The following is a 21,501-nucleotide window of genomic DNA, read 5'->3' as shown; positions in this document are numbered from 1 at the left end:
TTTCAATGGAATCTGGATTCCAAGATGTCTCCATGATTTAGAGACCCACTTAAACGGTTGGGATGCTTTTATAAGTAACTGTAGGCTTTCTGGAATCTTAATAGGGTAAATTTCCGATTTGGTAAGATTTATGGTGAAGCCAGAGTGCTTACCGAATTCTTCTAGGTTTGCTTTAAGATGGGTCAACGAAGAGAGAGGATTGGTTAGATAGAACACCATGTCATCAGCGAATAGACTTATTTTAAATTCAGATTCACCCACTCGAATGCCGGATATTTTAGGTGAAGTTCTAGTAGTGTGTGCTAAAGGCTCTACTGAGAGAGCAAACAATAATGGGGAAAGGGGACACCCCTGTCTGGTACCTCTATATAAATAAAGTTCCTCTGACCTAAATGAGTTAGTAAGTATTTGAGTTGATGGGGCACTATATATCGCCGATATAGCTTTACGGAAGTTTGGCCCAAAATTCATGAATTGGAGTAGGGTCTTTAGGTAGACAACCTCCACTTTGTCAAAGGCCTTCTCGGCGTCTAACGAAAAAATCAGAGAGGGGGCCGAAGACTTTTTTGCCATATAGATCAGATTTAAAGATTTACGGATGTTATCCGTGATGGAACGGCCAGGCATGAAGCCTGCTTGGTCAGGATGTATATAAGTTGTGATGATTTTTTTTAACCGTTCCGCCAACATAGTAGAAAAAATTTTAAAGTCATGATTCAACACTGATATAGGGCGATAGGAAGCAGGATTAAACTTGTCTTTGCCTAATTTGGGAATCAGAATTGTTCGTGACTCCCGCCAACTAGGGGGTAGCTGACCATCCTTTAGGACCGTATTACAGGTCTCAAGAAGGGGAGTTAACAATGAGGTTTTAAATAATTTATAGAACTCCGAAGGGAATCCATCCCTACCAGTAGCTTTATTATTCTTGCTTTTGGAGAGAGCTGCGGTTAGCTCTGTCAAATTGAATGGTCTATCTAAAAAATCTGCGTGTTCTGTTGAGAGGATTGCGTTGAAGTTAATTGATTTTAGATAGTTTTCAATGTTCTGTCCATTGGGTTTACCAGATTCATAGAGCTTCTTATAATAGTCAAAAAAACACTCTTGAAATTTCCTTAGAGGATGAGTGAAGGATTCCCCTAGTGTCTCTTATAGCATGTATGGAGTTTGTGGGATTTTTTTGGGCAATCCGGAATTTCAAGTATCTAATTGATTTGGATGTTTTTGTTAAATACCTATGTTTAAGGTAAATAGAAGACTTCTGTATGTAGGAAGATTCCAGCAATTCCAATTGTTTTCTAGTTTGATCTAATTTTCTTAGGGTTTTATTTCCTCCATACTTTTGATGTTTATTTTGGAGTTCTGCAATGCGAGCATTTAAATCTGAAATGGTTTTCCTTCTAGCCTTATTACAAGCAGATGCAATAGAAATAAAATTTCCTCTCATGACTGCTTTGAAAGCATCCCATATAATCGTTTGAGGGGCCCCGCAGTTGGTGTTGAACTCAAAGTACGTCTGAATTTGTTGTTCTATCTTCAGACGTATGTCTTCCCTAGACAGTAAAAGCCTATTTAGAGACCAGTTAGGACCCTTTCCGTCCGTGTCTTGAGCTGACAATTCACACTCCAATAGCGAATGGTCAGAGATGTTTCTAATATCGTATTCAGCGTTTGTTATACAATTAATTAAAGATTGGGAAACAAATATAAAGTCTATTCTTGAATAGGAGTTGTGTACCGGAGAAAAGAAAGAGTAATCTCTAGTTTTAGGATGTAAATTACGCCATGTGTCTATTAAGTTGAAGTTATTGAGAATCATGCCCAGATTTGAAGGTGAAGAGGTCTGGCTCCGTATAGCTCTACGTTGGTTAGATTTGTCTAAGAGAGGGTCAACCACCTGATTAAGGTCTCCGCCAATTAATACATTGCCTTCCTGAAATGTGTGCAGCTCTGAGAACGTTTCTTTAAGGAAGTCATTCTGACCAGAGTTAGGGGCATAGATTGAGGCAATTGTAGTAGGCTTCCCATCTAGTGTGCCTTTGATGAAAATGAATCTGCCCTGGGGGTCAATTTTTGTTTGAGAGCAGACGAAAGGAGTGTTTTTGGAAATTAAGATAGCTACCCCTCTTGCCTTGGAGGTACCAGGAGCCTGGAATGACTGGACAAACCACCGTGATTTGAGAACGTTGATGTGCCTCTCCTTGATATGGGTTTCCTGCAAGCATACAATATTGAGTTTTTTCTTTTCCAAATAATTAGATATGCGTTTGCGTTTTATGGGGTTATGAAATCCTCTACAATTCCATGTAGCTATTTTGATGTGATCGGCCATGCAACACTACTATGAATCACAGGGACCAAATGCCCTGATTTTAGATAACAATTAATAAATAACTATAACTTTTAACTTAACCTATCTCCTCTCTCAGTTCTGGAGGGGTGTATTGTATACCACTAACGAAAAGGTCTCAAAAATTGTTCCCTCCCCCTTTGCTAAGTTCCAACACTCTGACCCCTAAACTTAGGGTCAACCAATAAAGGGATTGACTATAAGAGTCAATGCCCAGCCTTTTTAGCAGATTAATAATACAAACACACTCAACTACCCCACTAATGGGGAAAGGTTTCACCACCCCTTATAAAAGGAGCACAAGGGAGAAATACACAATGTACCCCCTCAAGGTGAAGCTACATAACTTAACGAAGGGAGCAGTAAATATTATTGATATATAACACACAGGTTAAAATGAAGCACCGTCGCCACCCCCCTGTGATCACATACTAGAATAACAAACTAGTCTTCTTCCGCTATCTAGTATGGTCAGGAACAGCAAACGTTATGACATCACTATCACTATGTTCTTTCAGAGAAAAATATACATTCAGAACTCCTATACACTTCCAAAGGTGCTGAACTGGTAGGCATATAGTTATAGATACGAGAAGATGTAATTAATAAAACAGGGCTAATAACACCACTTAACTAGGTAAAGTCAGTTTCTCCCACGCTCCCTCTATCTTCGGGTGAGCTACCTAGCATTATGTCTCATTAGTTACATATCCAGAAGTGGTTCATCAGTGTAACTTAACACATTGGGGTTCATTAGTTAAGTTCTTATTTACTTGTTCGTTATGACATTTTCCCCTGGTCATTGTAAGGCAGCTCTACCCTTTTCTCTTTAGCTTGTATATTTTTTAGTTAAAACCTTAACCAATGCCTACGTCACTTTACCATAAACACTCACACTTCAAGTCTACCATCTACTCCCCCCTCCCCTTTTCCCTGCCTCTAACCAATACTCATTCTCCCCATTTTATAATTATCTCAGCCATTCCTGTATCAAACTTACCCCATTCATACTAGAAGAGAAGAAGAAAAAAGAAAAGGAACCTACAAACGCACTATTGGCACGGCTACTTGGGCACTGATAGTCTTATTTCTGACTAGCCGGCCTCCATCCATTCCACTTAGGGCACTACGTAGCACGCACCCATCCATCACCCTACAACCTCTAAGCCAGGCACACTCAGATTTAAACCTCTCTTAATAGTGTCTCGCTTTCCCCTCCAGCCAACCACACATCACTCATACCCGCCACTGGTGAAGCCTTCTTTGATTTCAAGTGTATGGATGATAGACCACCAGGGGGCCTGCGCGATCTCTCCTTCCCGCTCAAATGACGTCGCCACTGAACGGGGCGTTAGCGTGCTTGGCGCCAAGCGCATTTATGGACCCAAAAAACTTTTCAAAAACTCTGGGAAGGCTAATGCCACTCGGACCTCGGTCAGCTAGTTCTCCAGTCGAACACCATCCACTCCAACAAGGGCTACACACCACTCACTACATCCCACCGCTCTCAGATCATCCACCCACACGCGCGCACATTTAAACTTCCCGCCATCATCCACTCCGATACCCCTCTCTTTCAGCACATCCCTCTCGCTCCTCTCAAACCCAGCACTGATGAAACAGCAAACAAACAAACAAAAAAGAAAACAACATCACCCCAGCCATAAAAAAGAACATAGTGGAAGCAGGCAGAAATATCAGTTTGCAAAAGGAGCCCAGCCGAGATCGAACGTATTTAACATAATGCTTTAGGCACTTAGGAGAAAATAAACATCATCTAGGATCCAGACGGTAGGTTTTCTTCGGCAGCGCTTTCCCTTGCCAGGGCTTCCTCTTCTGCTGAAGACAACTTGAGAGCAAGAGAATTCAGTAGTTGTAAGCCTTAAGCAGGGCACCATTTTTGAATACTAGAATATCAGACGCCGGGCTCCATCTGAACCTAATATTCGCTTCATGGAGTTTAGAGACGAAAGGCTTAAGTCTTCTTCTTTTTGCCAAGGCTTCAGGGGGAAGGTCCAGGAGAGTCAAAACTGTTTTACCTTTGTAGGAAAGTGCCCCGTGGAGCCTCACCTCTCTTAGAATCATGTCTCTCGTTTTTGGGAACACGAAACTTACAAGAATGTCCCGTGGTCTACCACGCTTTGCCGCTGCCATTACACCAAGCCTTTGTGCCTTGGAAATCGCTATTGGGGAGCCCTCCTCCATTTTTAGTGTTTTGGTCAGCCATTTATTAATAAAAATAGATAATTCTGAGTCTTTTTCCTCCCCCTCTTCAATTCCTCGAAATTTGAGGTTGCCAGCCCTGTGGCGATTTTCAAGTAGGACAATCCTGTTCTCCAGTTGGGACTCATAATTTTTCATTGTTTTAATGTCCTCTTTTAAACCCAGCGCACCCTCTGTTGCTTGCTCAGCCAGTTTGGCGGTAACAGTTAGTTCCTCAGAGAGCTCTTGCACTCGAGACTGAATGGGTTTTAGAAAGTTTTCCATAGACTCAGTGAAGAACCGATGTATATCGGATTTTAAGTCTTCTAGGTCCCTCTTACTTATGGGGGCTTCCTCGTCTTCATGCCTTGATCTCGGGGAGGGAGGGTTGCTGGCAGCCATATTTGCAGCCGATCTAGTTTGAGGGGGACTGACCTTTTCTGTTGATTCTGGCTTGAAGAAGTCAGCGACAGATTTTCCTCCTTTGGTAGTTGATTTCCTTTTGCTTTTGGTTTGCATTCCCATCAGAAAGTTATCAAAATCGAAGTCTGATGAGTTTAATAAGCCGATATATAGGGGGTAGCTCAGGAGCTCCTTCAGAACACGTCTGCCATGAACCAGCGACGCTCTGCCCCCCTCCAAACAGTCATCCTAATGCAAGGTAGGGATGAGTGGGGCATGAGGATCAGATGTGCACGTTCAGTCATGCCCATTTGATCTGGAGGGGAGGGGCAGCTGTGTCAGGCCAAACTGCTCATGTGATTACACTCTTAAGATTTTTACTAAATGTGGTATCAAAGATTCTTGCTAAATGACTATCAGACTTTGGCAAGCTGGTATCACTGGATCGAGTTCATCAATTTTAATTGGATCTTGAATAAATGTGCAATTAATTGTTACTGTTTTGAATTTTATTGTTATTATCTTCCTTTGTGGGTTGTGCAAATTGCTATTCTGAATAAAGCTTTTTATAATAATAATAATAATAATAATAATAATAATAATAATAATAATAATAGTAATAAAATTTTATTTATACCCCACCCTCCCTGCCGAGGCAGGCTCAGTGTAGAGTGTAGAGTAGGGTATGCAGGGGATGAATTTTTGGAACTAAGGGGGTAGCAGGCTGAAAAGGTTTGGGAAGCACTGTCTTACAACAACATGCTAGCTTTTTCCACTATAAAACATTATTAATAGAATTATTACATGAAATAGTACTGCAGTCCAAACTCTTCTCATGAATTCAATCCCAGCAGAAACTAGGTTCAGGTAGCTGGCTCAAGGTTGACTCAGCCTTCCATCCTTCCGAGGTTGGTAAAATGAGTACCCAGCTTGCTGGGGGGAAAGTGTAGAATGTAGATCACTGGGGAAAGCAATGGCAAATTACCCTGTAAAAAGTCTGCCAAGAAAACGTCACATCATGATGTCACCCCCATGGGTTGGTAATGACTCGTTGCTTGCACAGGGACTACTGTTACCTTTTTACCTTTTATATTAACGATTATTTTTTTCTTCCAGGTATTTAGTATGTTGTTTATCTTTGTGCAGGAAACAAGTTAACTAAAATTATACTTGGTGTTACAGTGGTTAATCCTATTGCATATAACATCCTTTTCTTTCTCAAAGAGGAAGACAATGGGGAGGGTGATCCCAGTCTATTGCACAGCGGTGGCACCAGGGTTTTCAGCACTTCAGATGAGGCACTCCCGCCTGCCCTACCACCCCTGCTCATCCCCTTCTGTCCCCTGATGCCACCACCTGCCTGCCTGCAGCACTCCAGGCACTTGCCTTGCGAGTCAAGTCACGCTCCTCAGTCCCTGTTGCTGCTGCTGGAATTTAGCTGACCAGGAGGCTAGTTGCAGCTTCCCATGCTGCTAGGCTAATTCGGGGCCAGCACTTCCTTCCAGTGCTCAGGAGTCCATGTTGGCTGGCAACCCTCTGTGGTGGGATGCCACTATAGGCAGCTGCTTACACTGCCTACTGGTTGGCGCCAGGCCTGCTCTTTCACAGATGCCAGTTGTGATATCAGACCATCCCGCTGTGTTAATTGAACATGTGAGCTGTTGAACAGCTGTTGCATAGGGCTTTTCCACACCTAGTTTTTTATGCAGCTCAATTTCTTAAGTGCATTAGATTTCCCCTCCCTTGCAGATAGAAGTATTTGCCAATTGTTGCTATCCCATTTCTTTTTTGAGTTTTTCCCATATATTTTCTGTCCACCTCAAAGGTGGTTTTTAAAAAACTGGGGAAATGTGAAAAAAAAACTTGTAGCGCAATTGGAGTGCCATGACCACCAAACAATACTGTCTGTAACGACAATACTGTCTGTTGGTACCATCTGCCTAGGATCTGACCGCTTTGGAGAAAGGAAAATACTATATGTTCTTGCCTGAATAGATGAAGTAGCACCATTGTGATTTTATCTGACTGTTTTACTGTTTTAACATTGTTATCTTATGTTGTTAGCCGCCTTGAGTCTTCATAGAATGGGTGGGATATGAATCTAACATAAATAAATAATAAAGAGGGAGGGGGAAACTCAGTGCCATTAAGAAGCGCATCGGCATCAAAAACTCAGTGTGGAAAAATCCACAGATAGAGTTTTATTTGACTCAGGAACTTTTGCCTTACAAGTGTTAATGTTGGATATTTTGGAAGTGAAGGATGTTTGAAGAATCTATTCTATCCTGCTTTATCAAGCACAAAAAAAGAATTCACTAGTTAAAGCCAGTGTTTGAAGGCTGTCCATCAGTGACATGTACAAATGTCATTGGGTTACTGCTCTAAATTTGTTTTAAAACATGATGCCATGCCATTACGCCATTGAGCTTCGTAAAGATGCAGAGAATTAGAATGGCCGTACCAAGTTTTTTTTTTATAGCTTTAGGGTGATTTCACTGCTTCTGTATGTCTTTCTACTAGGAAATTTCCCAGTGACATAAGAGACAGGAGACCATGATAACTGAACCCAGATAATGATTTAATGCGGGGGTGGCCAAACTGTTACTGGACACTTTGCCAGAACCTCTGCTCCATCTTTCAGATATCGCAGCTTTCTCAACCAAAGACCGCATCTTGGCCTGAGTACTTAACTGGGGATGGAGGGAATGGCCATCCGGCTCTATTGACATGGAGTTCCAGGCATATCTGTCATGCCAACATGAACTATCCACAAGGGATGCCTACTTTGGGGACACAGAGTTGTTGTTCCCCCCAAACTATGGGAGAAGGTACTTGAGGCACTCCATGAAGGGCACCCGGGCATTGTAAAGATGAAGGTGTTGGCCAGAAGCTATGTTTGGTGGCCAGGGTTGGAGAAGCATGGGTCTGCTCGTGTCGCCCATGCCAGGAATCGTGCCTGGCTATGCCTCAGGCCCCAGTACACCCATGGGAGTCGACACACACACTGTGGTCACAACTCCACATAGACTTCATGGGTCCATTACAGGACCAAAACTTTTATATCATAGTGGACTCGTATTCAGAATGGTATCCACTACATCATCAGCCATCGTAATCAGGGGAATGAGGAAACTATTCTTAACCCATGGACTGCTCGACACTATTTTGTCTGATAATGGAACAGCATTCATCTCCACTGAATTTCGCTGTTTTGTGGAAAGCAATGGCATTCGGTTGGTTATGTCTGCTCCTTTCCATCGCTCTACCAATGGACAAGCAGAAAGAATGGACAGGACAGAAAAGGAAGCACTCAAGCGGGTGGTTCAAGGCGATTGGAACCACAAGCTCTCTGACTTTCTCCTGCGACAACACACCATCGCACATACAACCACTGGGAGCAGCCCAGCAGAATTACTAATGGGTTGTCGCCTCACAATCCTACTTGATAGATTGCATCCTGATCTGGCTCCCGATTACCAAGTGGATGGAGCAACCCAGTCACACCATGGGTGTTTACGCCAGGGGACCTTGTGTATGCCCGGAACTTTATTTATTTATTTATTTATTTATTTGTTTGTTCCGTAACTTATACCCCGCCCTTCCCACAGAGTGGCTCAGGGCGGCTCACAGCAAACGATAAAACAATAAAACAGGAGCAAAGTTATTACAATTAATAAATAAGCATTTAGAGACCTAAAAACCTTAAAATTTCAACATTAAAACTATACTGTATAAATCACAAAAATCTAGTAAGCTACATTTATCCAGTCAGGCGTAGGCTAACCGGAAGAGGGTTGTCTTACAGGCCCTGTGGAACTGAGTAAGATCCCGCAGGGCCCTCACCTCTTCCGGCAGCTGGTTCCACCATGTTGGGGCCATTGTGGAGAAGGCCCTGTCTCTGGTTGTCTTGAGACGGACTTCCTTAGGCCCGGGGATGGTGAGAAGATTTTGAGTCCCAGACCTCAGTACTCTCTGGGGAACGTGTGGGGAGAGACGGTCCCTCAGGTAGGCAGGTCCCAGGCCATATAGGGCTTTAAAGGTGATGACCAGCACCTTGTACCGGACTCGGTATGTTATTGGGAGCCAGTGCAGAGCCCAAAGACCCTGCCGGATGTGCCCCCACCTTGGGAGGCCCAGTAACAGCCGGGCCGCGGCATTCTGCACCAGCTGCAATTTCCGGGTCCGGCACAGGGGCAGCCCCATGTAGAGGGCATTGCAGTAATCTAACCTCGAGGTGACCGTAGCGTGGATCACTGTTGCTAGGTCGTCGCGGTCCAGGAAGGGGGCCAACTGCCTTGCCCGTCTAAGATGAAAAAACGCGGACTCGGCAATGGTTGCTATCTGAGCCTCCATCTTTAGGGACGGCTCTAGTAGCACCCCCAGGCTCTTGACCCTGTCCGCCGGTATCAGCGGTACACCGTCAAAAGCTGGCAGGGGGATTTCCCCTCCCAGTCCTCAACGGCCCAAACAAAGGACCTCTGTCTTCGCAGGATTCAGTGTCAGTCCACTCAGTCTGAGCCACTCAGCCACGGCCTGTAATGCCCGATCTAGGTTTTCTGGGGTGCAGACCGGTCGGCCGTCCATAAGTAGATAGAGCTGGGTGTCATCAGCATACTGGTGACATCCCAGCCCATACCTTCGGGCGATCTGGGCAAGAGGTCGCATATAGATGTTAAATAACATCGGGGAGAGAACCGCTCCCTGGGGCACTCCACAGTTGAGTGTGCGCCTCTGGGATAGTTCCCCCCCAATCGCGACCCTTTGTCCCCGAACTTCAAGGAAAGAGGAAAGCCACTGCAAGGCCAGCCCCTGAATCCCCGCGTCGGCGGGGCGGCAAGTCAGCAACCGATGGTTGACCGTATCAAACGCCGCCAATAGGTCCAACAGCATCAGTACTGCCGAGCCACCCCGATCCAGATGCCCTTGAAGGTCATCTACCAGGGCAACCAACACCATCTCCGTCCCATGACCTGGGCGAAAGCCGGACTGAAGTGGGTCAAGGATGGAAGCGTCCTCCAGGAAAGTCTGTAGCTGCCTCACCACTGCCCTCTCAATAAGTTTGCCCAAGAAGGACAAATTTGAGACCGGCCTATAGTGTGCCAATTGGGCCGGGTCTAGGGATGGGTTTTTTTAGGAGGGGACGGACCACAGCCTCTTTAAGTGGCGCTGGAAAAAGCCCTTCCATCAGGGATCTGTTTATGATATCCCGTACAGGATATCTGAGATCCCCCTGGCAGGCTTTAATAAGCCAGGAAGGGCATGGGTCCAGTTTACAAGTTGTTGGGCGGGCAGATAAGAGGATCCTGTCAACTTCCTCCAGGCTGAGGGGGCTGAAACTGTCCAGAATATAATCCGAAGACATGCTTGGGGCCTCAGTTGCGTTAACTGCCTCAAAGTTGACGGGGAGGTCGAGGCGGAGTGATGCGATCTTGTCCACAAAATAGTTCGCAAAAGCCTCACATCTCCAATTCAATAGAATTTGGTCTGCCCTGGGGCAGGGTAGTCAGATCTCGAATTATGTCAAACAATTGTGCCGGGCGCGAAGTTGCGGACGCAATCTTAGCTGCAAAGTATGTCTTCTTTGAGATTTGATTGCCATCTCATAGGTCTTCAAATTCTCTCTATAAGATGTTCGGGTCACTTCGTCTCGAGTATGCCGCCATTGCCTCGCTAGTCGTCTGAGATCCCGCTTCAATTGCCGCAGTTCCTGGTTAAACCAGGAAGACGGTTTAAGGCGGGGGTGCAGAGGACACCTAGGCACGATCTCCTCGATGGCCCTGGAGAGTCCATTGTTCCAGGACTCAACCAGAACCTCCAGGGAATCGCCAGTGGGCCAGAAGTCCCGCAGGGCCGTCAGGAACCATTCCGGGTCCATCAGGCTCCGCGGGCGAGCCAAAATATGCTCTCCGCCTAAACGGGTTTGGGGTGATATATCCATACGAGCCTTGAGGGCAAAGTGATCCGACCATGGCACTGCTTCCATTGCAATATCGTTCACTTGTACTCCCGCCGCGAAGACCAGGTCTAACATGTGTCCCGCCTGATGAGTGGGTGTTGTAACAACTTGGGAGAGTCCCAGTGTCGCCATGGATGACACTAGGTCCATCGCCTGGCTGGAGGCCACGTCGTTGGAATGCATATTGAAGTCACCCAAGACCAGTAGCCTTGGGCACTCCAACGCCCAGCCCGCCACGGCCTCCACCAGGGATGGTTAGGCGGTCGGTACACCAGCCAGATCGCCAACCCCTCCCCAACGTCCCACATCAGGCCGGCACATTCAATGCCCGGGATCTCCGGGGCCGGGAGGGCCCTAAAGGAGTAAGCCTCTTGTATGAGTAATGCCACTCCTCCCCCCCGCCCGCTAGTCCGGGACTGGTGGAAGACCGAGTAACCTGGGGGGGGTCATCTGGGAGAGAGCCACGGTCTCCCCATCTCGCACCCAGGTCTCGGTCACGCAAGCCAGGTCCGCGTCCTGCTCCAGCAGGAAGTCCCGAAGGACAATGGTCTTATTGTTGATGGACCTGGCGTTGCATAACACCAGTGTCGGAGGCGGGTAAATTCGTCTGGTCCCACTACCTGTCACCATCGGGATGGGACGCAGGCTGGAAGATGGTCGAGCACTCTCATGTCTCAGCCTCCTTCGCTTGTAAGTCTGCCTGCTCCCACCGTCATACCTTCCCCTCCCCAAGAGTACCGGAATCCCCTTTGTGGAGGGACCAGCATGGATGCTGGGCATCATTACACAAGTCACTGGGCCACTGTCTTACTGAGCTACTGAGTTACCACCAAGTCAGGGGCCAGCTTTGGCGCCGGTGGCCAAAGCGGAGAGGCAGCCCTACTGAAGGACCTGAACCCTCAGTGGGTTCTGCAGAACTGGACATGCCAATTCTTGAGCCTACAGTGACCCCTGCAGAACAGGCCTCTACCCCCATGGAGCCAACTTCCAGTGCAGAATCTGCCAAACACGGACCACAGATTGAGACTGTGCATACACCTATTCCCACCAGCAAGCCAACAATTGCCACCAAACCAGAGGCCACTCCTACCCTAAGGCAATCCCAGAGGAATCGAGCACCTCTTGGGTACCTCAAAGATTATGTGTCATAAACGTGTAAATAGTTGCATTATGTATTTATTTAGGAGGGAGGGGTGCTATATATTGTACATAGTTTAGTAACTGAAGCATGCTTCTGCATTTCAGGATTTTAATGCCTACACTCTGATTGGCCGTTCCCCATGAACTGGCCAGTTGGGGCTCCGGGCATATACTGGGCATATGCAAAATATAGGATCCTGGAAAAAGCAATTAACGGGTTTCCCGCCGACCTAATGAGTGTGTTCTGGCCAGAGTTTACTGTATATATGTTGTGTGTGTTGTCCCCATTCCCCAGTTCCTGATTCAAATAAAAAGGCATTTGCATCAGACCCATGGCTGAACTCACTATCTTTCACTTCCCTTGTCAAAGACAGCAGTGGTCATGAAAAAAATTGAATCAATTCAGCCTTCTTTTGGAGCATTGATGGGCAAAACATAATTCACAGATCATAGTCTTCATTACACTTTTTGTGCAATTCTTATTTTTAAATGTAATTTTAAAACCTCAGCATTTAAAATATATTAGTTTCTTTAAAAGTAAGTTTCTAATCCTTCAGGTTCAGGGAAACATAATGATAGTGTGTTCTAGAGACCAAGAAGCCAAATGAATAATGAATTGGTCTAAAGTCCATGTCATTTTTCCCCTGGTGTTGCCTCATGCTTTTCAAATATTAACATTGTTTGTATGCTTGGTGTTCCTTGCAGGACTGAAGCTTTGGTATTGCCTCTTTCATGATTAAAAATGTCCATCCAAAGCTGGTTACTGTTTTTGGGGGGAGATACAAGTAGCTTCAATCTGTCTTTTCCTCTGGAGGAGGAGGACATTTGGAGGGACATTTTTTAACTTCAGAAGCAGCAGCGAAGGATTAAACACACTCACCTACAATGTTTCTGCAGAGGTTTCTTCTGTGCTTTCCCTTCCACCATCCATTGCCCCAGGGGACTATTTATTGTTACTACTTCTATTTACAATTATCAGAAGTGAGAATATCACCATAGTATCTTAACACTATAGCAATCTATTTATTTATTAATTTATTTACATTATTTATAGTCTGCCTTGCTCCCTAGGATTTAGGGCAGATTACACAGAGTGAGTCAATACAGTCAACAAGATGGGGCATTCAGTAAACAATGGAAGAGGATTTGGGTTATAGAATCAACCAGAAGTCTAAAAAAAATAAACCCTGAAGCAGAACATAAATATCAACAGGACACATTAAAGTGTGCAAAATTACACAATAAGATCAAACCCAAAGCAAACTATATACAGTAGTACAGACAACAATCCCCAATAATTTATTGAAGTAACTTTGTGAAGCTTTTTGTACAGTGCTACCCTATTGAAAAGCTTTCTTGAATGATTCCATTTTGCATAGTTTGCAAAAAGCAAGGAGAGTGGAGCACAGGCTGTTTTTTGTTTTTGTTTTTCATTTTTAAGGAGAAAGTCCACCAATGGCATGGGGGGGGGGGGATGTCAGGCAGCAGAGGAAATGGCACTGGATGTGGGCAGAAAGGAGTGGAAATCCACACCTTCCCTTCAACACTGTTCAGAACCTGCCACTGGTACCAAAGCAGACTTAGGGAAAATCTCAAGGGAAACTCCAGAATGTTGGTGCAAGCATGATGCCAAAATTAAATCCACAGAGATTTGGGGGCAGGGCTCAGGGCAAGATATTTCTGCAGGCACAACCCTACTGACCCTTCCTCTCTCTTCAGGACACTCATCTGGGGTCTGCACATGAACTTTTTAAAAACATAAGGAAGATCCTGATCACTTTTGGTTTGGCCCTAAGGTGCCTAAGCAAACATCTTTCCCTTGGCCTCCTTTATTTCTCTGCAGTTGTAGTATCATCATGATAGTAATACTTCTTGGCCTTGTGGGTTGGGTGTTTCTCCTATAGTGTATGCCATTGAACACGTACAGCAGTGTGTAAATGCTCTTCATTATTAGATTGCTAGGTACTTGGACACCTGCTTCTGAAACTTGATTGTTTTTCACAATATTAGAAATATTTAGTTTTACACTGGTCATCTTTTTATTTAAGAAACTTATCGTTGGTTGGGTATAATTTAGTTATGTGCTTATTTCACTCTAGTTGAGCATTACCACTATCCAACCAAGTCAATTAATCTCTTAGGGTTGTTAAATTCTATGAAATTTTGATTCTGTAAAATTTTGAAATATTTCAAATGATGGTTTTGCTTCCTATATTGATAGTTTTTCTTTACACTTTACATTTTAGTTGTTAACATGAGTTGAGACAGAAGAGTACATTCTCAAATTATAGTGAAAGGCATTTCACAGACGTTAATTTATATATATCAAGGCATTCACTGAATTTAGCATGTGTTAGCACACAATCAAAAATTTACATCTTGACAAAACTGAGCATTGTGTGATATCAATTCCTGTGGCCACGCAGATGCTTTTTTTTTTTTTTTAGATGGAGGCCTATAATTCTAGTAGCAAGAGAAAAACTAATTTTAGGCAGATCTTTGGCATTTCCCCTGAGGAAGCAGTAGGCAATGCTGTGATTATTTGACAGTTGATTATTCTCTTTTATTTTCTTGTTCTTCATAGAAATCCATATTAATCTTCCAGGTATTCCATTCTCTCTGCAACAGAACTGCTTTCTTATATTGCAGGTCAACCCAGAGAATCCTCTGTTCTGCCAGTTGTGTGACATCTTAAGTGAAATTATGTTAATGTTTGCACTTTCTATATTCTCAGTGCTTTATTTCTGTATTCCTAGTTTGCATAAAGCAAGCACCGGAAGAAGTGTCTTCCATTCGGGACTCAGGACTTACAAATGCACCAATGCAAAGCAAGCTAGTGTCTTCCTTTCAGCAGCACACCAAAAAGGCACTTAAACAGGTAAGCTAATATTGGTCTGGCAATTATGTGAATTTCTTATGTTGGCATATTGTAGTTAGAAATGAGTAGGCATATATCTTAAAGTCTTGTAAATGAAGCTAGTGCCAACTGTCTGTCTTGATCTCGTTTTATTGCTATCTGGCCTGTTAAAATAATTGTTCTCTAGCATACTGCCAAATTTTGCAGCCCTGCTGTTCTAATGCCAAAATCCACATTTCAATTTTTGTTCAGCTTCTTTTTGTTTCTTTCTTGTTGAACTTACATATTAATATGACCCATGAAAATGGGCTAAATGCAAATTATGCATGACAATATGCAAACAACCAAGAAATGAGCTTATTTTTGCCTCCCAAATGCAAGTTTCAGCTGAAGCAGATCATCTCACTGTGGGGGGACAGCATGGTAGGATGCTGTCTCTCAAGCATGCAGGCCTCTGATGCAGTGCGGTGTCTGTATAAACTCTGATCAGCTTGCCAGGTATTTCACATTCAGCAGTGCTGAGGTTGGCTAGTCACTACCATTGTGCCATGCCACCTTTGCCTGGGAGTCAGAGAAGCTAACTTTCCTTGCTTCCTCACTCCTACCAGTCTACTTTAAAACAGTTTGGCAAGCCACACACACCCTGCATCGATCCCTAAACTTTTTAAAAAGCCTTTCCTTTCATAGGAGCTTGGGCATCATTTTTGGGTTGCCTGGTTTGGGGGAGAGGGTGAAAGGGAAGAAGGATGAACTGCCCTAGATCCTGGGTGGAGATGGGGGTGGGGTTGAGCCAGAAGAAGCTGTTATGGTTACACAGAAGATGAGTGGACAGATGGGATTTTGCAGTCACCTCCAAATTCACCACCTGCAGTAACTGCCTCAGTAGTAGAGAGAACTTTTAGTCTAATCTTGCTCACTCAGCACTGATGAACCAGATGATTCCTTCTTGGATTTATAGTGCTGTGTCTCACATTGTGTTATAGTGATATTCCTTAAGACAACATAAGTAGAGAGCTTGTTAGTAAATAGTGCATTCCTAAGCGAAGTTACACCATTTTAAACCTATTGATTGAGATACATATAGTCTTATTTCTTATTTTATTAACTTCATTTATAGCATGCTGTCCTTAGTAAGACTCAATTCTGCTTAAGCGTGCACTGTTAGTATCCTGGTTGGCTCAAGAAATTCAGTGGAGACTGTTCAGGCAAGTGTTGATGCCTCCTCTGATAATAATCAAACCTTTGAATAATCTGAACCAGCTTCTCACTCTGAGAATCATCATATTAGGAGAGCAAATGGTTGAATGGTATTATAGTGGAATCTTAGAGATAAAGTGGCAAAGTGTAAGGGTTTGGTATGATGCACTAGGCTTGATAACAAGACAAAAATGAACAAAATCAACTGAGAGGGAAATCCATAAATGCAATTATGGATACCTTGTTAACATACAAATTCAGAAAGGAACTGCAAACCTTTGCACTAGGATTAGCATATATGGCAAGGAATCAATGGAAAGTTGTTTTATTTTAAAATGATTATAGTTGTCTGAAAAAATTATTATTACAAATCTTAGGAAAGAGATTTTTGTGCACACAACACTGAACATTTATGTTGATGTGCTTTGGCCTAAGAATGTTCCCCCTTCCTGCACTCCTTTCCTTTTTTGCTCTAGGTATTCATTACTAGCAGATGTAGGCAGCTGGATTTGATTTAATACAGAACCGTAAATCCTATCTGATAAGTAAATGAACTTGAAGCAGCAATTTTTGTTCAGAAAATTGCTGTTGGGAGTTAGTTCCGCTACTGTATATCCACTCTTCAGACTTTCTATTGCTTTTATAGACATATAATGTGCTTCCATTCCACTACAAATAGCCTACAGTGCCTCTGAATACATAGAAGTTAAGCAATTGTATGTGACACACCACCTGATATTAACTTACTGGATGTATTCTGCAACAACAAAAGCTGAACCTTTAGCATGTTCTGGGAATAAATTGTGAACACAGTAGACTGTTTGAAGCAACATGGCTGTATTTTTATTTCAGCATTAATATACCAATTTCTTGCTGTGCAGTATTTTTCTTTTAAAAAATTCAGAAACCTTTTAAATTTAGCTTATTAGAAAAGGTAGTGTCAGTAATTGGTACTACTCATATGCACCTTAGCTTTTACAAGAAGGAGAATTGGGGATGGCTGACATGGTGATTCAGATTCCCTAATCATTGCTCACTTGAGAACTATTAGAGTGATATTTTCAGAGCACCAGTTTCCTTTGTACAAGGGTAGGCTTAACACCCTGCCCTTCTCTGAAGCTCATTGATTGCCTTGGGACCACTTAGTGGTCTTCAGACAGTGGAGTACAAACGCACATATCAATAACATATTACAATAGTGTATGCTTCTGGGATTGACTTCCCTATTGTTTCTCTTGCACATTTATAGTTAGAATTATTTCCTTGACAGTCACAAAAATAATAATAGCACAAAATTCTGTGCTTTGGATCTTAATCTCCCTTTTTGCTTGCGCTAAGTACTTCTGGATGTGGTAGAGGGGGAGGACAATTTTTGTCACTTCTCCCCTCCTGCTCCAGCTTCTTGTTTTGATACTCATGGGGTGATAACAGACTAGCATTTTGGGGCGGTTGGGAGGCGTCTTGAATTGGGCCAGCTCAAAAAGAGCCGTCCTGAAGCCTCCACATGTTCCCCCGCAAGCCGTCCCCATCCCATCTATGGGGCAACATGGGTGTGTTCAGACAGCTGTTGCACACCATTCCTGTCACTCAGCTTCTCTATACATTTTCAGTAGTCATGCACATGCACGCACATATGTGCACTCATGAGCCCTGAACAGTTTTTATTTTTAAAAAGCCAGATGCGACTTGGGGTGGCTTGGCAGTTTCACACCGCCAAGGCGCTTCACTTCTGCCCTTCCACTTCCAGATGCCAAGGAAGTGAGTAGCGTGCAGCTCAAAAATTTGCTACCACTTTGAAAGTGGTAGCTTTTTGAGTCACACCGCAGAGGACGGGATGAAGACGGGTGGCATATGTTTGTGTGGAAGGATTTTTTGGATCAATTTCAGAGGCGTCTCTGAGTCGGCCGAAAATGCTGTTCTGTTAGTGGCCATGGTGTTCTGGAATTCTAGTAGCCCATGGGGACTACAATTTGAGTATTCATAGAAGACTACAGTCGGAACAGAGGGTGGAAGACTAGATGGGTCACTGGTTTCATCTAGCAGGGGTTTTCTTATGTACTTATGGGTATGATCATAGTATCATAAGCCCTCAAAAGTTGGACCCAATATTTATTGAAACTCTGGAAAGAGAGTGAGTGAATATTGTTTAAATGAAATAGGTAAGTTGTTATTGACTGACTTATGTTGGACATCTTGGTGTAATATCTGAATTAATAAAATATCGGCTGCTCTCAGCCAGCAAACTAGAATCAGAAACTGAGGTCTGAAATGGATTTAAAACTCAAGGTTGTGTTAAATATGGCTTGGAGTTATATATGAATTAATACATCATTGTTATGTATATACAGGGGTGGAATTTTAGCAGGAGCTCCTTTGCATATTAGGTCACACACCCCTGATGTAGCCAATCCTCTAAGAGCTTACATAGCTCTTCTTACAGGGCCTACTGTAAGCTCTTGGAGGATTGGCTACATCAAGGGTGTGTGGCCTAAAATACAAAGGGGCTCCTGCTAAAATTCCACCCCTGTGTATATACATATTTTCCTTCAGTGGAGGAAGTAATCCAGACTGATTAGATAATGCCTCCTCTCTTTCCAGGCAGGGTTATGTAAGTTTTTGAACGGCTTTCTTGAACAGACCCAAGAGTGTCTTTCCAGTTCAAATAGCTCTGCTGCTCCAGCAGGACACTACAGCCTAGCTCAGCTTACCTGATTACCAAAGGAATTAGATTTCATCTTTTAAACATTCAAATGGAATGACACATTTTTCAGTGGAAATGGAGGAAAGCTCTCCCAAAAAGACCCAAAGTGGTGGATCTACAAAAAAGAGAGAGAAGCTGAAAGATAAGCCACCCCAGTCTGAGACCTTGGCCAAATTGGAATATGTGCTCAATGTCATAAAACAGGTCAGCAGAAAGCTCAAGAGCAGTCCCTAACTTTTGCCTCCATGCTGGCTCCCCACACCTCAGTCAGATCAGGACAGGAGGAGGCGAGACAGATTCTTGGTGCTGTGGGGAAAAGGCACTGCAATGAAATCAAGGCCACCAGATCCAGCAGGACCTCCTCAAGCTGAGCCAGTCAGAAGAACAAGGGCAATGAGTCAACACTTATCCAGGTGCCTCAGAACTTTTCCGGAGAACTCCTGGTCCTACAAGACCCCAAAATGGGATTTTTCTCAGCTGGTGGTTCCTCCCTCATTTCAGCCCCTCCAGCACAAGCTGGCCTAGCGGCAGTGTCATAAGTCAGTCTGTGCTTAGTTAGGGCCCAGATTTCTCAGAGGAAGAGCTACCTGCAGCTAGCTCTAAGCCAATAATTGAACAGCTGAGCCAGAAGGAGAACAAGAGATTAGGTTACCAGCTGATCAGGAGTTACAGCCTACAGCTGAAACCAAGCCAACACCTTGTAGCTCTGAAGCGGTAAACAAGTCTTCAGAAACACTCCCAGCCCACCTAGCTCACCCATACCCTTGCAGCGCCTACACTGTCAGAGACGCTTAGAGTTGCAGTAAAGGAGAAGAAGCACTAGACTCATGGCCCATTGTCAGATGTCAGTTGAAGAGATTAGTGAATAGTTTCAGGATGAATGCTAAGGAATTGGCTGACAGTTTAGCTCATTATGACTTGGCTATATATTCAGCCAGGATTCTGAACTGGAACCAGGCTAAGGAAAGTGTGAAAGAAAGAATTAAGGACATTGAGAGGCAGTCCAATCTTGCCAAATATCCAGTCTTTAGATCATCAGAGCAGTTTAGATATTAGGTTGTATGTTTAAACTATCTCCTTCACCTAGATGTCCACCAATTTAGAAAAACTTTTACTTTGGCCAGATGGTCAGTGCTTTCCTCAGTGGTTCTTTAGGGCAGGTACAAGGAGATCCCTTTTGCGCAAAGGCTTTGCCATTGTGGCTCAGGGGAAGTTGAATCCATTATGCACAAAATTCTTAGGTGTTCCTGCTATAAAGTGACCCATGTGAAATATATTGAGCCTATATTAAAGGCAAATTCTGAGTTGATGGAATCAGACTGTATTAATTTCAGCTTATTTCTGAAGCTGTTGCCAAGTTCTGCACTGCCTGCTATAGTGTCCGAAAGCCTCATTTTACTGCTTCTTAGCTTTAAGATGTATTGTTTTAACTTGTGTCTTGATTCCCATGTAATTTTTTAATGTTTAATATATTAAGACTATTTGTTTATCTTAATCATTATAACACATGCTCTATCCCTGTGTTGAATCTTTTAAATTCCTGTATTTTATTTGGTCTGTGATCGTAAATAAAAAGTCTGAGTCTGTTCAGCCAGGAGAAGCAGCAGTTTGTGGATGAAACAAGTACACTTTGCTACTGAGTCACCAGCCTTGCTGTTATTGCACCTCTGCAACCTTGAACTGGACCTGACAACCGGTTTTTCTGACCATGGACTGGAGTCCTGGACTTAGACATGCTGCCTGGAATTCCTTGACCCTAGATTGGACTTGGTAAATCTGGTCTCTGGAACCCCTGACTTCTGGACTGGACCTTGGTTACTCTCTGCAACCTTGCCTGAGACCTATCCTGCTGAACCCCAGCCCTTGCCTCCTAGGGAAGATGCACTAGTACACGTGGCTGTTGGAACCTCAAATAAGACAGGCTCAACATTTCCCCCCACCTTTTGGGGGCAAGCACCAATGGACTGGATATCACAGACATGAAAACTGAATTGGACCCTAACCACACAGGAAGTGTATTAAAAGACCAGTAAAGAACAGAGAGGGATCTTCTGTCCCTGCCCCCCTTCCCCCCCCCCAAAACAAGCCAGAACTGCTCAAAGGAAAAAAATATATATACATAATGAACTCCTGATTCTGAAGTAGCAGACAGCCAATCTGTCATTACCTCTGTAACTGTGACATCAGACAGGAGGCTGAGTGGTCAGGTGAAGCGTCTGACACCAAGGACAACATGGCCAGACTATTTCAGGCAGAGCATTTTCATAGACTCCTCAAGAAAATAGTGACAACCCTCAATTATTCCCTGGAGTTGGCTGAAAAACCAGCAAACCTTACTACATCCAATCTAGATGCTAGAGGCTTTAAAAAACTTGACAGGGTGGCCTTTCCCCAAGAACTTTTATAAAGTTATGTAGTTAGAATGGTCAATAGCAGGGTATGAGTCCATTATCCATACTATTGCCAAAAAGTTCTACATCCTACCTGATGAAGCCATGGAAGATGTAAAAGTTCTCTTGGTGGATGCCCCTCTAGCTGCTGTGCATTCAGTGGCTGTGTTATCTAAAGATAAGGACAATGTCCTGAAAGATCCTGTGCACAAAAAGTCCTCAAAAAGTCTCATGAGTTGGCTTCATTGGTGATCAGAGCATCTGCAGTACTTTTCAACTTCATCAGGGCAATAGTAATTTGGTCAG

The 21,501-nt window shown here is 43.8% G+C and overlaps 1 protein-coding gene across 1 annotated transcript in view; it reads left to right on the top strand.

Annotated features, from left to right (window-relative positions):
* Positions 1-21,501, top strand: part of ASXL3 (ASXL transcriptional regulator 3) — a 107,842-nt gene that overhangs the window by 35,184 nt on the left and 51,157 nt on the right. The window contains exon 4 of the mRNA XM_060244343.1: positions 14,807-14,928. Within this exon, the coding sequence (XP_060100326.1) occupies positions 14,807-14,928 (122 nt within the window). The remainder of the gene's footprint in view (positions 1-14,806; positions 14,929-21,501) is intronic.

This window comes from Heteronotia binoei, chromosome 7, assembly GCF_032191835.1.
Source record: "Heteronotia binoei isolate CCM8104 ecotype False Entrance Well chromosome 7, APGP_CSIRO_Hbin_v1, whole genome shotgun sequence".
In the NCBI taxonomy this organism is placed as follows: domain Eukaryota; kingdom Metazoa; phylum Chordata; class Lepidosauria; order Squamata; family Gekkonidae; genus Heteronotia; species Heteronotia binoei.
Note: the sequence above shows the minus strand (reverse complement) of the source record. Positions and strands in the feature narration are given on the sequence as shown.